The sequence below is a fragment of the Leopardus geoffroyi genome, chromosome D1 (genome assembly GCF_018350155.1).
Source record: "Leopardus geoffroyi isolate Oge1 chromosome D1, O.geoffroyi_Oge1_pat1.0, whole genome shotgun sequence".
In the NCBI taxonomy this organism is placed as follows: Eukaryota; Metazoa; Chordata; class Mammalia; order Carnivora; family Felidae; genus Leopardus; species Leopardus geoffroyi.
The window spans coordinates 110,615,302-110,634,918 of NC_059329.1; the positions used below are offsets into that span (position 1 = coordinate 110,615,302).

General features: G+C 56.9%; 1 protein-coding gene across 1 annotated transcript; it reads right to left on the minus strand.

The window, feature by feature from the left end:
- Positions 1–6,492: 6,492 nt before the first annotated feature.
- On the minus strand, positions 6,493–17,062 carry UNC93B1 (unc-93 homolog B1, TLR signaling regulator). Its single transcript, XM_045486089.1, has 11 exons — positions 16,886–17,062; positions 16,547–16,688; positions 15,878–16,031; positions 13,431–13,592; positions 13,102–13,234; positions 12,678–12,771; positions 11,999–12,123; positions 11,014–11,196; positions 10,255–10,528; positions 8,249–8,367; positions 6,493–7,271 (listed from the first exon to the last, which is right to left on the minus strand). Exons 1-11 carry the CDS (start codon positions 16,979–16,981, stop codon positions 6,930–6,932), a joined length of 1,824 nt encoding a protein of 607 aa, XP_045342045.1. The 5' UTR covers positions 16,982–17,062; the 3' UTR covers positions 6,493–6,929.
- Positions 17,063–19,617: the final 2,555 nt, after the last annotated feature.

Genomic DNA, 19,617 nt, shown 5'->3' on the forward strand with positions numbered 1-19,617 from the left:
GAAACTTTAATTGAAGATAATTTTCCCTCACTGCATAGACCTACAATTATCCCCAAATTTTCAATCATTGTTAAATTGTATGTGAGATTCCTTTCCTTTTATTTATTATTTATTTTAATTATATATATATATATATATTTTTTTTTTTTTTTTGAGAGAGAGAGAGAATGAGAATGCATGAGCCAGAGAGAGGCAGAAGGAGAGGGAGAGAGAGACTCTTAAGTAGGCCCCGACTCAGGGCTCGATCTCACGACTGTGAGATCATGACCTGAGTCAGAATCAAGAGTCGGACACTTGACCGACTGAGCCACCCAGGTGCCCCTATTCCTTTCCTTTCAATACCAGCTTGACTGAGATCTAATTCTCACGTCCTGAAATTCATCCTTGTAATGGACGATCCTCGTGTATATAATTCAGCGGCTTTTCGTATATTCACAGAGCTGTGTACGCATCCTCACTCTCCACTTTTAGAACGTTTCCATCGCTCCAGAAAGAAACCCCAGAGCCATCAGCAATCACTCCTTCTCCCCACCTCCCGGGCCCCGGCACCCACAAATCTGCTTGCTGTCTCCAGGGACTTGGCTCTTCTGGACATTTCGCGCAGACGGGATCCTACACTCTGTAGCTTTTTTGTGCCCACCTTCTTTCACTGAGCAGAATGTCTCCCGGTTTCATTGACGCCGCAGCTTTGCGGGTCCCCTTCACATCACGAAAGCCCCGGTCTGCCCGGGGCCGCCGCCCACCCCCCACCCCAGCTGAGCTCCACCCTTGACCACAGCCAAGATCCAAAGCCACCCTTGCTACTCACTCTTGTTTCATTCCAGACCCACCGAGCCTTCTCTTTGGGGAATCCTTTTACCGCTATGTGATTAACACATTTTATGCTGTGTCCACGGGTACCTATGTGCCTCTGCTATCGGAGGCTGCGATCAAGGTGTTGGCTCTGTTCAGTTCCCCCCGGTTGCAGCCCTGAGGTCCCCATTTTCTCTCAGCTCCCGGCCAGTCTTCCTCCAGGCCAGCAAGAGAGCCTCTCTGCCCAGAGTTCTTCTTTTAAAGGTCTCAGCTCAAGCCCACTCAGGTAATCTCCCTTCTGATTACCCGACAGGCAACTGATGGGGAGCTTGATCCCGGGGGCTCTCCCAGCACGAGACCCCACCCACATTCACGGGGAGGGCCTGGGAGTCCTGGAAGCCAGCTTAGCACTCCACCCATCGCTGCCGTGTTCTGTTAGAAGAAAATCGCTAGGTCCATCCCACAGCCAAGGGGAGGAGATGTCACAGGTGTGAAGGGTCAAGGGACAGAGATCTCTGGGAGGCTTCTAGAAGCACCTGTCGTGCACACCTCTTTCTCGTAGTTGGGGGAGGTGCTTGGAGGGAGGAGTGTCTAATCCCGCTCCTTTTGGTGTCTTTTTAAAAAACGTTTATTTACTGGGGCGCCTGGGTGGCTCAGTCGGTTGAGCGTCCGACTTCGGTTCAGGTCGTGATCTCACGGTTTGTGAGTTCGAGCCCCGCGTCGGGCTCTGTGCTGCCAGCTCGGAGCCTGGATCCTCCTTCGGATTCTGTGTCTCCCTCTCTCTCTGCCCCTCCCTCACTTGCACTCTGTCTCTGTCTCTCAAAAATAAATAAACATTTAAAAAATTGTTTATTTACTTATTTTTGAGAGACAGAGAGAGAGCAGGGGAGGGGCAGAGAGAGAGAGAGAGAGAATCCCAAGCAGGCTCAGCACACAGTCCCATAAACTGTGAGATCGTGACCTGAGCTGAAATCAAGAGTCAGATGCTCAACCCACTGAGCCACCCAGGCGTCCCTCCTTTTGGTGTTTTTTAGCTTCCATTCACTGTGATTTGTTTCCTCGCGTGCTCTATAATTTTGGACTGTGAGCTCAGCCTCAGAGGGGCTTCACGTGAGAAATCTTGGGTGTCCGGGCCTCAGGGAGCCATCAGAGAGGTTTTCCAAGTGTATTTGCCCGGAGCCCCAGGGATGCTACCAAGCCACAGCTACTTTTCAATGTTAATTTCTCAGTGTTGGGGCTCCTGGGCCACACGGATGGGGTGAATCCTTGGTAGGCACTCCAAACTTTCAGAAAGCGTGCCTGAAAACATAGAACTCTCAAGGCAAACTTTTTTCCCACCCAGAGCGCAAAGTTCCTTGTGTCTTCCTGTGTCTGTGGGTGGGATTTCTTCCATCCCTTTCCCTAAAAGTGTCGCTTTTCCACGGTCCAGCTTTCCGCGTGGCCTTAACACCAGCCCCTACCTGGTGAGGGTCGCGGCCCTCAGCGTGGGCCCTGGAGAACTTTGCTTACTTTCCTGACAGCTTAGCTATGTATTTAAAAAGCAGGTTATTTTCTAGCCAGCACCTTTAGGTGTTTCCAAGAAGGAGAATTTCAGTCTATCTAACCTGCTACCGAGAAATTAAAGATAAACCGGATCTCAGACTGTAGGTTCTTGGAGTCATTTAATTTAAAAACCTTCCTAGGGGCGCCTGGGTGGCGCAGTCGGTTAAGCGTCCGACTTCAGCCAGGTCACGATCTCGCGGTCCGGGAGTTCGAGCCCCGCATCAGGCTCTGGGCTGATGGCTCAGAGCCTGGAGCCTGTTTCTGATTCTGTGTCTCCCTCTCTCTCTGCCCCTCCCCCGTTCATGCTCTGTCTCTCTCTGTCCCAAAAATAAATAAACGTTGAAAAGAAAAAAATTTAAAAACCTTCCTGGTGCAGATTGACAAAATCAAACTGCTGTTGGCGGGGGGTGGGGGGGTGGGGGGGGGTTGTGAGGAGGTGGGGTAGGGGGGTGACAGTGGTGGCCCTGCTGATCTTCCTTCCACTCAGGGGCCCAGAAACCGCACCAGTCACTTTATCCAGAAGGGATGGAGACGAGGGATGATGGTACCTCACGACCACATCCGGAGATGCCAAGGGGCTGGGCATGCACAGGTCATGGCTCACTTAGCCCAGCCCACAGGGGTCTGTGGCCACGAGCAATTCCACTGCCTGTCCTGAGTGTTCTGTGTCTTGCTTGTCACGGGGGCAGCCTGCCATGTGTGTGGGGGTCTCCTCCAAGTGCCAGGAGCAGCGAGGGGGTCTGTGAAGTCTCTTAATGGGGAACTCACTAGGCACGAGAAACGTGATCAGAAACCACGCCCCCCCTCCCATACGGCTGCTCCATATTCCCGGGCCACCTTCCAATCTGTTCCAAATAGAGTCCTTGTCTAATATTGAGATAGATGTTAGAAATGGCTTTAGGAAAATTAAAAATAGATCTACCCTACGACCCAGCAATTGCACTACTCGGTATTGATCCCAAGGATACAAAAATGCTGATTCGAAGGGGCACATGTACCCCAATGTTTATAGCAGCGCTATCAACAAGAAAGGAAGTATGGAAAGACCCAAATGTCCATCGACTGACGAATGGATAAAGAAGATGTGGTGTATATATATATACACACACACAATGGAATACGACTTGGTGAATAAAAAGGATGAGATCTTGCCATTTGCAACTATATGGATGGAACTAGAGTGTCTTATGCTAAGCAAAATAAGTCAGAGAAAGGCAAATATATGATTTCACTCATGTGGAATTTAAGAAACAAAACAGATGAACCTAGGGGAAGGGAGGCAAAAATAAGGTAAAATCAGAGGGGGAGACAAACCATAAGAGACTCTTAAATACAGAGAACAAATGGAGGGTTGCGCGAGGGGTGTTGGGTGGGGGGATGGGCTAAATGGGGGATGGGCATTAAGGAGGGCACTTGTCGGCATGAGCACTGGGTGTTGTATGTAAGTGATGAATCCCTAAATTCTATTCCTGAAATCCTAAAAAAAAAAAAAAAAAAAAAAAAAGATGACTTTGGGGGCACCTGGGTGGCTCAGTCACTTAAGCATTTGACTCTTGATTTCAGCTCAGGTCATGATCTCAGGGCTCATGAGTTCAAGCCCAGCATCAGGCTCTGCATTGACAATGCGGAGCCTGCTTGGGATTCTCTCTCTCCCTCTTTCTCTGCCCCTCCCCTGCTCGCAACATCTCTGTCTCTCTCAAACTGAAAGAAAGAAAGAAAGAAAGAAGAAAGAGGGAGAGAAAGAAAGAAATGACTTTGGACTGTGACAAATTAGAGACCTATTCCTGCCCCCTCTCACCCTTGCCCGGCACACCCAGGGGTCCACACTCTGAATAGCACCCAGCCCTGCATTCAGAGGCTAGTGTCTGATTGCCCAGCTCTGACGGGAGTTTAGCTGCAATCCTGCCGGGAGGATGTCGTCGCATCTGCTGCCAGAGAACCTTCCTTTCCACACAGATGCTGATGGGGGTCTCGAAGGGCAGAGGGATGGCACTCACCTGGACTACAGGTCACACAACGTGACCCTTTCCGGGTCTGCTTGTCAGTGAAAGTCTGAGCTTCCGGCCCTTCACCTGCCTGAGTGTGCAGGCCACCTGGTAGGGAGGCTGGGGCGGAGGTGGGGGTGGCAGGTGGGGACCTATGGCCCTTACTATAGCTGTCGCCTTCCCTGCCCTCCATGCCTGCAGGACCCCGGAATCTGCCAAAGACAACCTGGTATCGGACTTATGTTGGTTTGCAGAAGACGGGGGGAGGGGGGGACTCCTTTGTCATGAGTCACAGATCCTAGATTTACCCACCTTCCCTAGTACGAGGCCCGGAGAGGAGGCAGCCGGCCCTCGGGGCAAGAGGTGCCACAAGGTCCAGTGAGGGACTCACTGAGGTTGGTTGAGAGCTTTCTCTGTGCCAGGGCTGTGCTAAACGTTCTCGGTTCCTGGCACCCTCGGTGCCTCCGTCATTTTCCACAGCGTTCCCAGGCCAAAAGAAATATCTAACATCTAATATCTATTTGCCAATTATTTTAGGTCCAAATAATACAAATTTATGTCCTAATAACTTAGTGGTCATTTAGGAAATAGAATATGCATAAATAGGAAGAGAAAACAGTACTTTTATTTCATTCTTCAATAACTACCACTACGTGGGGCACCTGGGTGGCTCAGCTGGTTAAGCATCTGACTTCAGCTCAGGTCATGATCTTGCCTTGCGTTCATGAGTTGGAGCCCCACATCAGGCTCTGTGCTGACAGCTCAGAGCCTGGAGTCTCCCCCTCTCTCTGCGCCTCCCCCACCCGCACTCTGCCTCTCTCTCTCTCAAAAATAAACATTAAAAAAAAAAAACTGCCACTACTTACTAATCGGCTGTGTGCACCGGCCAGCTTCTCACACCTTGAAATCAGACTGGACGCCCCCCAGCCTCACTTCCTGGTCCATGGTGGTGACTTTCCCTTCTTATCCCCAAAACCACAGGAAACCCAACGTCTCAGAGATACACCTTGAAGGGAATGTGCCGTGATCTAATGTTGAAGCTGGGAGCCACCTGGCTCTATTAGTTCGCTTGGGGTGGAAAGGTACGCAGGATTGCTGCTTCCCTCCAAAATTTAGAAAATGTAAGATATTCTCTGCATCCTTGTGAGTTTCCTACAGAGCCACTGTGCTGAGGGGTTTCAAACATGTCTCCTTGTTTACCGACACTGACTTTACCCAGAAGGAATCTGCCGCTCAGATGGGTCAGGCCCTTGCCTGAGGTCACAGAGCCTGGCTCCAAGGCCCCCTAGAGGTTGCTAGATGCAAACTCGAGCGAGGCCAGAGAGAAGAGAGTGGAGGCGTGGTTTATGGTGGTGGGCGTGGGGTGTCTAAAAGAACTGAGGCTGAAGTGGGTGTGGACACGGTCTGGCCTTGGCCTTCAGGGGGTAGAGGGGATGTGGGGGGTGAGGAATGGTGTGGCCACAGCAGCGGATCTGTTGGGGGTGCAACCAGGGCTTTATGACCCTCATGTGGCCCCCTTAGCTGTCGTCACCCAGGCGTTCAAAGCCCTTTCCAGTGGGGTCTCAGTCCCTCCCATGGGGGTCGTGGAGAAAGGGGCGCCCTCAGGCCGTAGGGGGTCTGTGGCTCTCATGGGCCCGGCCGCTGAGGCTACAGCAGGGCAGTGGCCAAGTTCACCGGGGCTCAGACAACCATTCTCCCTGCCCAGACCAGCAGGGACGACCTTGACACGGCTCAGAAGTGGACCTGGCTCCCAAAGGAGTCCCTTGGCGGAGCTGCAGGCGGAAACACCCCAATAGACAGAAAAAGGATGAGGACGGGCGGGAGGGCTGGAGATGCTTATGGAGACTGCAAGAGGGGCGGTGGGAGTTGGACCTTCGGAGTCTGTCGCGCCCTCTAGACCCACGAGGGACCGGCAGCCCCGTCACACTCTCTGCCGCGGCCCCCGCAGGCCAACCGGGCGCTTGTCTCTCCCGGGTGGACGCGGTGGGACCTGGAAAAACAGGTGGGTGTGGGGAGGGGCGGGGCTTCCAGGAGGGAGGACGGGCGGATGGGCAGGGATTAGGGGGCCCCCCCCCTCGGCGGGGGTCAAGGGGTCGGAGATCTTGCCCCAGGAGGGTCAGCCGGGCACCCGTCCCCGGCGCCCTCCTTACCCCCGCAGCTCGAGACTTCCCGGTCAGGACAATACAAAACCTCTTTATTTCTCATTTTCTATAAAAAGTCGTGTCTCTTCACGGACCACGGGGGTATGATGTGCAAAGCGCGCGGTGCACTGGGCGAGCCCCGCAGCCGAGAGCAGGGCTGGGGCGGGACTGGGGGCGGTGGCGGCAGGAGGAGCCCGCCCCTTCTGGGGCCCGGGGAGGGGTCGTGGAGGGCGGCCCCGGAGGTGGGAGGGTCGGCTGTGCCGTCTGTCTCTCCAACCCAGGGGTCTCAAAGCTCCGTCTCGTCCAAGAGGGGCTGCGGGACGGGCCCCCGCTGCAGGTGGCCCGGGGGCTCCGGACGGCCGTTCCCGAACACGGGGTTGGGGGCCAAGGTCCTTCCTGAAGGAGGCGCAGTCACAGGGGCCCCGACCTGAGACGCGGTAAACCGAGGCCGGCGAGCAGGCTGGGCCCCTCACTGCTCCTCGGGCCCGTCGCCTCCCAGGGCCTGTTCGTAGGGGCAGGGCCGGCGGCAGAGGCCGGCCGCCTCCGGGCCAGGCCGGGGACCCGCGGGCGGCGCCTCCTCCTCCACGCCGTCCCCCGGGCCGCCGCCGCTGCCGCCTCCGCCGCCGCGCTCGCCCTCCGCGTCGCTCTCGTCCGAGTTGTCCTCCTCCAGGTACCGGTAGCCGCGCACCTTGTGCTGGGGCCGCGGGATGCGGGGCTGGCGCGGGACCACACCCCGCTGCAGCTTCTGCTCCATCCACAGGTACGAGGCCGCGGCCGTCACCAGCGTCAGCAGCAGCACGGCCAGCTTGGCCTGTGCGCACAAAGAGGGATGCTGGGGACCCGCGGGTCACCGCCCCCGCGCCTTCCCCGCTTAGCCCCTCGCGGGACAGGCGCGCTCGCGTCCCGCATCGCACTGCACAGCTGCCCAAGCCACCTTAGCTGCCTGAGCACCCTGCCGCGGGCGAGGCTCAGAGCCCAGCTCTGCCCCTCCCTGGGGCTTAGACTCCTGTGTCCCTTAGCGCAGGCACCCTTGTAAGAAATGCCTCTCAGACGTTTCTGGCTGTAGCCCACAGCCAAACGTAGTTCCCCATCATAACAGTCCATACACACATATAAGCAGCACATCCTGCTCTCATGTCTTCTATTTCATTTTTTCAAATGTTGGGGCTAGCAGGGGCGCCTGGGTGGCGCAGTCGGTTAAGCGTCCGACTTCAGCCAGGTCACGATCTCGCGGTCCGTGAGTTCGAGCCCCGCGTCGGGCTCTGGGCTGATGGCTCAGAGCCTGGAGCCTGTTTCTGATTCTGTGTCTCCCTCTCTCTCTGCCCTTCCCCCGTTCGTGCTCTGTCTCTCTCTGTCCCAAAAATAAATAAACGTTGAAAAAAAAAAAAAAATGTTGGGGCTAGACCTGCTAAACTGACCCACCAGTAGGTGGGAGCAGAGCACAAGGAACCCGGCTCCCCGCAGGCCAATGAAGGGAAGACCCTCCCCGCCCAGCTCAGAGCTCACATCCTGTGAACAGATCATCAAACTACCCGCAGGTGTCTGGGATGAACACCCAAGGAAAGAGAAACTGTGAACCCCTTCAGAGACAGGTAAACTGAGGCCCATGGGAGGTGAGGCAGTGAGCGGGTCCTGGGTTTGGAGTGGGCTTGACCCGGCCCTCGGGGAGTAGTGCGTTTTGGGGGGCTGTGAGGCTAGGGTGGGCACTCAGAAAGTATCTGCCTGGGTGCTGGCATGAGGGGTGCCTAACGCCCCCAGAGACCCTCCTCCTACCACGCTGAGGCTCACCTTCATGGGCAGGCTTGAGCCCAGGTACACTGTGAAGATGGCCACCGCCTGCCACCAGTGGTAGATGGTGAAGACGAAGTCTTGCCTTTCTTTGTCCTCGTATAGGATTCCCAAGAGTGCTGCAGGTGGGCAGGACAGGGCAGGAAGGGGAGAGGGGTCAACAGGGACCAGAATGGCTGATCTCCCACTTGTGACCCCCTCAGAGCCAGCACTGGGTTGGTCTCAGCCCTTGGCCTTGGAGCTCCTGGAAAGCCCTTGTGAGCCGGTCCTGGCCTGCCCCCTGGTGGAAGCCCCCGTTATTACGCTGCCCGGGGAGCTGAGCAGAGGCAGGAACAGGTGAACTTTGCAGGGGGTACAGTGTGGGCCTCACTCTGGAGCACATGCGTGGTCCCAAAAGCGGAAAACTCTATATGCCGTCATATCCTATCCTCTCTCGGACCCCAGGTGCCTAACGCCAGGCCTTTGGAGGAGGCTGTTTCTCCTCACCCTGGGCTCAGGGAGGGCAAACTGCTTGCAGCAACAAGCTTTCTGCAAATCAAACCTGAAAAGGGGAGGTTTGGACTTATTTTTCAAGGAATCATCCCTGGACTGGGAAGAAAGACCACCGGACAGGGAGTCAGGAGACTCAGGACTGTGAAGTGGAGAGACTTAGTACAGACACGAGGATTCAAATGTTGGCTCTATGGGGTAGTCTCAGCGTAAGTTAACTCCCCGTGGCCAGTTTTCCCAACTGTAAATGAGATGATGCATATTATATGTCGTGTTCTGAGGTTTTAATGTGAGAGCGCCCACAGAGCACCTAGCAAATCGTACCCTCACCTGCCACTCAGGACATTAACTTCCCTGCCCTAAGGCCTTGCAGCGTGACCGCTCCCCCCCAGGGCTACTGTGGAGGGACAGGGAGCCTCCCCCCAGGGTTCACAAGGAGGAGGCAGGAAGCAGAACTGAGCAGGCAGAAGGGGATTGGAGGACCAGGTCCTAATCCAGACCTGGTACCAACGCCAGATGCTGCCCAGATCTGGCGGCCTCAGAGCAACAGCCGAGAGAGTGTGGCCCAGAATGCGGGGGCTCCATGCCCTAGGACAGATGCGGATACCTGACTGTCTGATGGCGGGTGCAGGGGTCACCTGAGCCAGCCCCCACCCTGCCCACAGCAGGCATGACCTCCACCACATCACGCCCCCAGGGTGATGTTCAAAACTGCTAACGGCACTGGCCCATCACAGCGGATGCTGATGTGGAAGGTCCAAATAACCGCACCTGTGTGTACTGACTGCGTGTCACGGGCATATGCCTACCTGGGGGCAGCGAGCATCACACAGCGGAACTCTGACCCACCCACCCCCACTTTTCCGCCAACAGAGTTCCACTCCCCGGGGCCCCCACCCCGGCAGCCCAGACTCAGGGCCCGGACTCTGCTACTCTGCAGACCGGCGTTGGGGCTTCATGCCTACTCCCAGCTCTTCTCCATAAAAAGGTCATGTGTGCGCCTGCACCCTGGAGCGTGTACAGGGCCACCCGCTGCTTCCCAGGCTCCCTAGAGCACGGACTGGCAATCTGCTCCCAGTGTCAGGGTGGGCCCTGTCCTCTGGTTGGAAAGCAAAGTATCCCAAGTGTGGTGTTCCACACTGTCGCTCAGAGGTGCCCGCAGAGCCCTGTACCTACTCCGTGTAGCCACAAGATCTCACGCTAACCGCCCCCACCCCCAGTGGCCACAGGGCCCCGAGCCCACCCTGGGGTGTCGACAGGATGTCCATGGCGTGCAACCCCCATACCTGCCCCTGGTGCGTCCACAGCCCTCCTCATCTGTCCCTGCAGCCCATGGAACTTCCTCCCACTCCTGGGAGTGTCCACAGGGATGCTCACCCACCTCCACCATAACAGACCCCTAGTGTATGCATGGGACCCCATGTCTGTCCCTGGGATCTCTGTGTTCCTCCCCAACCACCCCGAGGCAGTCACAGGGTCCCCTGCCCAGCCATCCCAGTGCCCATGGCTATACTCACTGCTGAGCCCGGTCTTATTGAGGGCACTGCCCACACCCCAGAGGACAGCCGCGACATAGAGGATCCAAGTGTGTTGCAGGACCCGAGGTGTGGGGGCCCAGAAGAAGAGGCTGAGAGTGAGCAGCAGCTGCACTCCAGCCCCAGCCACCAGGGGCACCGGGCGCGGCAGCCACAGTCCCAGCAGGCCTAGGAGCGAGGCAGCGGAGGCGCCCAGGCTATAAGCCACGAGGAGGTGGGCCAGGCGTTCCAGCCCCACGGAGCACACACCATAGCCCTGGGGGGACAGGAGTGAGTGTCAGAGGTCAGCTGGCCCAGGCTCTGGCCCTCCCTACCTGAGGTCTTCACGCCACACCCTGTCCCCTCTGGACCAAGTCAGGGCTAACTCCTGGGAAGTTCATGGGGAGCTTCTGAAGGCACAGACAGGGGAGAAGGCTTGAACACTGTCCTCAGATACCAAGGCTGTACCCCGCATGGAACTATACACTTTATGGGCGTTATTCGATCTCAACCATGTAACAGCTCTGGGAGCAAGCGTGGTTATTAGAATCGCTTCACAGATAAAGGAAATTGAGGCCCAGAGAGGTTAAAATAACGTGCCTAAGGCAGCAGGGGAATGGCGGAAAGGAGGGAAGAAAGGAAGGGGGGTGTCTGGGCCGCACCTGTGCATACTTACACATGTATTCAAAACCTTTAGCCGAAATACAAATTTAACCTGCAGTTCTGTATATTATCCGACAACGCTTTGCAGGGGGTACTTACCAGGGTGAGACCAGTGCAGGCAAAGAGGACCTCGAAGCCGCTGTAGATAAAGAAGGGCACGAGGTGCCGCAGGCGGAAGTCGCGCACGTGCTTGAAGGGCAGCTGGAAGATGTTACCCCAGCCCACGCTGCGCAGGTCGATCTCCTCAGTGGGCCGGTAGGCGGCGCCGCACAGGCCCAGAACCTGCGGACCCGCGGGCTGAGGGGGCGGGCTGCCAGGCACTCAGGCCTCAGGCCCGGCCCCTAGACACACCCACAGACCTCAGCCCCGCCTCCTAGCCCCAGGCCCCGCCCCAGGCACATCCACAGCCCTTGGCCTCACCTCCGGGCCCCGCCCCTAAACACAACCATAGATTTCAACCCTGCTTCTCAACCCTGGGCCCTGCCCCTAGACTCACCACAGACTTTAATCCCGCCTCCCAGCCCCCGGGCCCCGCCCCTAGACACACCCGCAGACCTAAGCTCCGCCCCTCAGCCTTTGGCCCTGCCCGCAGGCTCCCCGGTAGACCTCGGCCCCGCCTCCCAGCCCAGGGCCCCGCCCCTAGAGACACCCACAGACCTACAGACCTCAGCCCAGCCTCTCAGCCTCGGGTCCTGCCCCCAGCTTCACCCATAGGCCTCGGCCATGTTTCCCAGCCCCGCCTCCAGGAAGAAGCCACACCCAAGCCACGCCCCCTGCTCCTTAGTCCTACCTCTCGGGTTCTGCCTCCAGCCCAGTCCTCTAGGACCCCGTCTCCAGCTCCACCCCAGACCAGGCTTGGTCCCCCTTTCCTTGTTCTCTGGGATTCCAACTCCAGGTTCATTCCCAAACCTCTAGCCTGGCTCCTAGGTTCAGGCTTCCTCCCCAGGATTCAGACCCGGCTCCCACCTCAGACCAGGACATTGCCCAGGCTGCCTGCCAGCAACGCGCCCAGATGGCACCCGTTTCTCCCTGCCTCAGTCCCCAGACTTTACTGACTCCGCCCCCACCCCATCCAAGGCCGCACCAGCAGCATGGCCAGGAAGGCCACTGCCATGAGCACGCTCTCCACCACAATGAGGTTTCGGCTCCGTGGTAACGTCTTCAGAACTGTCTTGTTGAAGCCACTGAGGATGCCCTGGCTGTTAGTACCTGAAGAGTGGGACGCAGGGAGTAGAGCGCACTGTCAACTCAACCACAAAGAAATGGAGCAAGGAGGGAGGGTGCAGGGGAGAGTCAGAGGTGGTGGGTGAGGACAGTGCTTGCAAAGGCAAGGTTCATTTGGGGAGCAGCTTGGAGGAGAGGGCCACTGGGGCTGGAGGGGCCACAAGGAGAGGAACACCTAGCCCCCCTCCCTGCCCTAGTGCCTGGAGGCTGGAGGTGGGGACCAGTCCATCCCCCAACTGCATACATTCACCCTGCAGTGATTGAGCTCTGAGGATATCTGTGGCTCAGCCCAGATGGCATCTCCTCCAGGCAGCCTTCCCTGATGCACCCTGTCCCCACCAGGCTGGGTCAGATGTCCTAACTGCATACTCCTGCAGGGTCCTTTGCCTTGCCCGTAAGAGGTGTGGGCCACCAGGCTCTCAGGCCTGGACCTGTGGGCAAGGGCATCCTCTCTGGGCACTCTCAAGAGCCCAGTGTCTGCTGGATGACTCAATGGAGGAGGTGAACAGGCCTGGGGGTCCCACCCCATGCAGACTAACCGCAGCTCTGCACGTTGTAGAGTGTGTGGTTCAGGTCATACAGGTAGTGGTTCAGGAAGTAGATCATGGGCAGCTGGGCACAGGCGAAGCTCAGCTGTGGGCAGGAGGGCAGCTTGGGCTGGGCTCAGAAGCAGGCACGGGGCACAGGCATGATCTGAAAGGGGTCTGGGCACAGCCTTGGCCGAAGAGGAGCCCTCCCCCCGCTCTGGGGGCAGGCTGGTGGCAGGAGGGAGTGCCCAGCGCAGGAGGACTTTCTCCTCAACAAGGAGAGGAGGAGGTCGGTCACCAGAGGTCAGTAAGCAGAGGGTGGCTCAAGAAAGGGCAGTGGGACTAGAGGGTTGAAAAGACTGTGGGATGGGCTCCAACGTGTGATTCTGGGCTTGCAACACCCTCCCCCCATGGCGCCAACGTGGATCTGACTCACGTGGAAGAAGCTATAGAAGATCACTTGGAAGACGAGGAGGTATGGCGCATGGGAGCCCCGCGGCGAGCGCTTCTGGGGGCCCTGATCATCCTGCTCCTTATAATGGGAGTACTCGTAGTACTTCTGAGCCATCCTGGACCACAAAGGAGAGAAAGCTTCCCCCAGTCCAACCTCTACCAGATGTCTCTGTTTCCTGCACCCAGGGCTCTGGGCTGCGTCTCACGGCGGGGAACCCGAAAGGCAGAGAGAGCTCCGCCAGCTGAGGTTGGCAGTGCGGCAGAGACACAGCCAGGTCTCCAGCCTCCCACCCTGCGGCCCCCCAGGCTCACCTGGTGATGTAGTTGCCCATGGAGGCCCAAAGAGGCACAATGGCCATGCCCAAGGCCACGGCTGAGGGCACGAGTGTGTAGTAGCGTTCCCAGTAGTTGGTGGAGACAAAGAGGGCATAGATGCCCACAGCCAGGAACATCATCCACTTGGTGCCAAAAAACCTGCGGGCAGTAGGAGGGATGCTGGCACCGCGAGCCTGCCCAGACCACTGGGGCCTGAAACCAGAGGGGCCACAGACCCGGGCGCCGGCTCACCAACCAGGCGGTGCGAGACGGGGAGTAATCCCTGGCCTTGGAGTCAGGGGCTCTAAGACAGAGTAGCAGAGACAGAGATTTGCTGGTGGTCTCAGTCCCAGGTCCCCACAATCAGTTTCCACAGCTTAAGGGGGAGCACAGAGCCCAAACCACAAGCTTCTCGTGGCCACTGCAAGGATGGGGGGAGAAGGGGAGGTGTCACCGGTCAGTGGCCTGTGTGCACATCCAGCCCTCATTTGTGTTCTGGGCTGGCTCGCGAATCCCCCTTCTCCATCCAAGCTCACGTGCTGTGGCTTCAGGGCCCAGGGACACAAGTCAAACTGGGTCGAGGAAACTTAGGACCAGAGAGAGGTCCTGGCAGGACCAACATCCCTTCCTCCCTGCCCATCGCTCTTGCTGTCCACTGTGGTCATTTGGGAAGCTCCGTCCTCACTGGCTTCTAGGACAACAGGCTTGCTGACTCTGAGAAAATGCCACACTGGGCTTAAAGGTGGTTGATCACTGACCGGATAAGGGCCCGCTCAGGGCACGGAGGCTAGTCCGGCTAAAAACCACTGCCAGGAGCTTTGGGGTGTTTTTGAGTTATTTGTGCTCATTAGTTCCTTTCCTTGCTTTGGCTTCCAGGAAGCTCAAAGCCAAATGACTCTGCTTTTCCGATCACAATTACTTTCTCTACTACAGGGCCTAGTTCTTTTATTATCCTTATTTTGCCATATAAAAAATAGATAGGCAGCCCACTCTGATCTATTGGGGGGGAGGGGGCAAGTCACATTTTGATGGAGTAAATGAGCAAAAAGTAAAAATATCAACACTCATTGCTGGTGAGGCTGTGGTTTAAAAAATGATGCGCACAGCCCGAGGCCATGCAAATTGGCACAGCCCTCTAGGAAATCAGCCTGATAGTTTGGGCAAGGGGCAAGCTTAGGGCGAGGGAGTCAAACTTTCCGACTGCCAGGTGCCACCGGTGGGACCTGGGCAAGCCATTGAATGTCTCATTTTCTCCTCGTCTCTTAGATCTCCCTGGGATCCTAGGGAATGAGGGAATGCTCAGAAAGTGCCCAGCACATGGGAAATAAAGAATTAGCTGTTCTTATCAACAGCGGTATGTTTTCAGAGCCATAGTCTTTCATATGGCTCTGATCTGCTAAAGGTACCGCTAGAAATTGATTGTAGAATTTTTTTTTTTTTTTAAGAAGGAAAGAGCTACAAGCATAAAGTGAATATGCAAAAAAAAAAAAAAAAAAGGAGGGGGGCTGAATGTCCAACTCTGAGCCACGGTTGGGTGCCCCCATCTCTGCAGAAGATTCTACCATCACAGAGTCCTCAATGTGAAGACTGAGGAGAAGGCCAAGATACGTGCAGTGAAAAGAAAGCAAGCAAACGTGAATTCGGCACACGTTCTGGTGACAAGGACGTAAACGTTTATCCCTGCATGCTGCTGGGACAACAAAGTTAGCTGACTTACTGGAGGGCTTGGGAGGGTTTTCTTTTTTCTGATTTCAGTTAGAATCCTAATGGTCTTTGTACGATGATGTTAAAGGAGTTTGGGGTTTGGGGCGTTTGGGTTTTCTGTTTTTGTTTGTTTGTTTGTCTGTTTTAAGATAGAGGAACTAAAACCCATCTGATTGGTCTGCTAGTCTCTGGGTCTCATCTGAGCGGAGACCCACCTCCTGGTGGGGAGGGTGCATGTGGAGGGGGGGTTTGCACTGGCCAGAAGGCTGGACCAGATGCTTCCAAGGCTCAGGTCCAGGGTAGACCCTCTGGGGCACCTGCCAGGCCATGTCTTCCCTCAATACCGGTCATGGGGCTGATCAGGCCGGGCTTGGTTGCCTGGGCGTTAGGGCTGATCAGATCCTCTCCAGAGATTCCACAGCCCTGGTGTTAGAAAGGTCCCTGTAGCTCCAAACCACGGAGGACGGCACAAACGCAATGCCATGTGGGGCACAGGCAAGGTGAGGGAAGGAGCAGGAGTGGATTTCGGTTGTGGGAAATGTGCCCTGGGGTCAAGTTCCTGCTCCCTTCCCTAAATCTGGGTCCTCCCCTCTCTCTCACCCCTCCAGGTAGGCAAGGCCCCTCCCCAGCTCCCCACCACCAAGAACACCGGGCAGGGGGAGACCCCATGGGCCAAGAGCCCTTGCACCCTTCAGTATCTGAGTGACAGTCCAGCCTTGTTGGGGACGGCAGCAACGCACCTGATAAGCACAGGTGTGTAGAGCAAAGCGGCGATGGGCGTCACGTTGATGCCCATCAGCATCTTGCTGTCGATGTCGGGCAGCCCCATGTTGCCATACTTCACCTCGCGGTAGGTCTCATCGTAGTGCAGGATCAGCTGCATCTGCAGGAGGCCTGGGGGGCAGGGGGCGGGCACAGAGGGGGCAGCCTAACTCCCGCGGCAACGGAACAGAGGCCTGCCTGTGCGCGAGCTTGGAGGCAGCGCCAGTCACCAAAGGAGTCCCCGATTCCAACGCCCATGAGGACCGAGAGGGATGCCCAGGCTGGGCCAAGCGTCCTGACAGCCCGTGGCAGCGTCGGCCACTTGAATCCAGACCCTCCCCGCACCCCCCCCCCACCCTTCCCCCATACACACGTCCAGCCCTCCAGATCTGGAAGGCGGCAGACCCGCCCAGGGCGCCCAGACCCTGGCCACGCGCTCCCGAAGGTGCTGCCTGGGAATCCAGAACACTGCACCTGACCCCACCTCCATGTGGTGAGGCCACAGCTGCAGCAGCTGCGAGCGCGGCAGAGGAGGAAGTGAAAGAGGAAGGGAAGCCAACCGGCCCCTAAGGTTTCTCTTTCCCTGACCGGGGCTGGGAAGGGAGGCCGCGGGGAAGCCGCGGGTTCTGGCGCTGCGGGCCGCCTACCCAGGTAGACGGCGTAGGTGAGCATGCCGCCCGCGCTGGCCGCCAGCACGTTCTTGACCACGCCGAGGCGCTTGCGGCGGTAGTAGCGGCGCTCCTCCTCCTCCTCGTTGTAGTTGGGGTACGCGCCCACCAGCTCGTCCAGCTGCGGGGCACGCACGGCGTGCACGTCGCACCCGGGCTGGGGGCCCCGGGGGTCGCATCGCACCGCCCCACTCCCGGTACCCGCTGCCACGGCCCGACCCGGGGGCGGCGCCTCCCCCCCTCCCCCACGCCGGGGAGACCCCCCCCCCCCGCGCTCCCGGTCCTCGCACCCCCCCTCACAGACCCGTCCCCGCTCACCGGAGCCCCCGGCCCGTCGGGGACCCCGAGCCGGTCCTCGTCGCCCTGCGGCCCCGCGGCCCCCGCCACGCGGTAGAGCGGCGGCACCGCCTCCATGGCCCGACCCCGAGGGAGCACTGGCGGCGGCCGCCTGGGGTGCACGAGCGGCGGGCCGGACACTTCCTCCAGGCGGCGGGACCCGCCCCCGCCCCGCCCCGCGGGTCGCCGGCTCGCGAGGGGCGGGGCCTAAGGTGTCCGCGAACGCGGGGGCGGGGCGGGGGCGGGGCGGAGGGGCGTGGCCGGTGTCCCCGGGCCGCCGGGACCTGGCCTCGGAGACGGGAGGGGCAAGTTCGACTCTTCGCTCAGCCACTTCCTGGCTTGGTAGCTTTGGGAATCAACTCCACTTCTCTGGGTCTCCGTTTTCTCACTCAGCACGGCTTCCCAGGGCAATCACCGGATTGCTAAAAAATTAATGCAGAGCCTTGGGGGGCCTGGGGGGCTCAGGTCATGATCTCACGGTTTGTGGGTTCGAGCCCCAGGTCGGGCTCTGTGCTGACAGCTCAGCGCCTGGAGCCTGCTTCGGATTCTATGTCTCCCTCTCTCTCTCTGCCCCTCCCCTGTTCATGCTCTCTCTCTTCTCAAAAATAAAATCATTAAAAAAAAATTTTTTTTTTTTTAAATTAACGCAAAGCCTTAGAAAAGTACCAGGCCATAATAGGCTCTACTCAGGGCTACCACTGTCACCCTCAGCTCCACCTCCACGCCCCATGCGGTGTGTTTGCAGGTCAGCAAAGGGCCCCCCACAGCAGCCCCACAGAGGGATCCCACCGCCGGACTTGACAGCCGGTGCCCTCCTCCCATGCACCGCCCTCCAGTTGAGGTGTGTCGGCTGCAGGCAGAAGCTCTGGCAGGGCTGGTGGGAGGCTGCTGGCTGCGCCCCGGGGCCTCCTGCACCCTCCCCGTGGGGTCCGCCCTGCAGCGGAGCCCCCGAAGTTCTTGCGTTGCAGGAGCTGAGGCTCCACAGCGCTGGCTGTCACCTTGGTTGCAACCACTTGGGAAGCTTTTAAAAATCTACAGTTCCCAGGTCAGTCTCTTCAACAGATGGTGTTGCGAAAACTGGATAGGTAACCTCACGCAGAAAAATGAAGCTGGATCCCCATCTGACACGCTCACAGAATTTAATTGAAATGGATGGAAGGCTTAAAACCATAAAACTCCTAAAAGAAAACAGGGCAAAAGCTTCTTGACATGGGTCTTGGAAAGATTTTTTGCATATCACACCAAAAGCACAAAGAGTACAAGAAAAAAAAAAAAATCAACAGGTGGGACGACATCAAACTTAAAAGCTTCTGCACAGCAAAAGAAAACAGTTAAGAGATAGCAAATGTCGGTGAGGATGCAGAGAAAATGGAACCCTTGTGCCCTGCTGGTGGGGTGGCAAACTGGTCCCGCCATCTTGGAGAATAGTCTGGAGGCTCCTCAGAAAACTCACAGTAGAACCACCACATGATCTAGCAATCCCACTTCTGGATGAACGTCCAAAGGAAACGAAAACAGGTTATCAAAAATATGTCTACACTCCCATGTTAATGCAGTCTTATAATAGCCAAGATACAAAAGCAACCTAAGTGTCCATCAGTGGATGAATTTAGGGTAAAGAGGATGTGATGCATATGGATACAATGACATACTTTTCAGCTGGGAAGAAAAAAGAGAAAATTCTGCCGTTTGCAACAGCGTAGATGGACCTCGAGGACGTTATGCTAAGGGAAACAAGTCAGAAAGAGAAGGACACACGTGATCTGACACACCTTATATGTGGAATCTAAAAAGCACAACAAGGGGGTGCCTGGGTGGCTCCGTCAGTGAGTCAGTGAAGCGTCCGACTTTGGTTCAGGTCATGACCTCGCGGTTCAAGAGTTCAAACCCCGCCTCGGGCTTTGTCCTGACAGCTCAGAGCCTGGAGCCTGCTTCTGATTCTGTGTCTCCCTCTCTCTCTCTTTCTCTCTCTGTCCCTCCCCTGGTCATGCTGTCTCTCTCTCTCTCTAAAATAAACAAACATTAAAAATAGAACTAAAAAGAACAACAACAATGACTCGAGAAAACACAGTGGAGGGGCGCCCGGGTGGCTCAGTCGGTTGGGCGTCTGACTTTGGCTCGGGTCATGATCTCACCGTTCCTGAGTTCGAGCCTCACATCGGGCTCTGTGCTGACAGCTCGGAGCCTGAAGCCTGCTTTGGATTCTGTGTCTCCCTCTCTCTGCCTCTCCTCCGCTTGACTCTGTCTCTCTCTCTCTCAAATAAATAAACATTAAAAAAAAAACCACACAGAGTGGAATGGTGGCTGCTGGGGGTGGGGGTGGGGGTATGGGAGCGGCCTTGTTCAGGGATACGTACCTGCAGCTGGAATAAATAAATCCTAAAGACGTAACACACAGAGCAGAGATCACAGACAGCAAAATTGCACGATAAACAATAAATCTCCTGAGACTAGATCTCAATGATTCGCGCCGCTAGAAGAAATGATTATGTGATGTGATAGAGGTTTTCTTTAGCACTACACTGGCAATCATATTGCAGCAACAATGTGTCAAATCAATACGTTGTACGCCTTAATCTTACACAAGGGTCTATGTCAGTTATGTCTCTATTTCCAAAAGTATCCAGCTTCCCTCCCTCCCCCATTTTGCCCCCGCTGTCCCTCCTGGTTGCAGCACTCTTCCTCCTTCCCCTCCCAGGAGGTGTCCTTCCTAC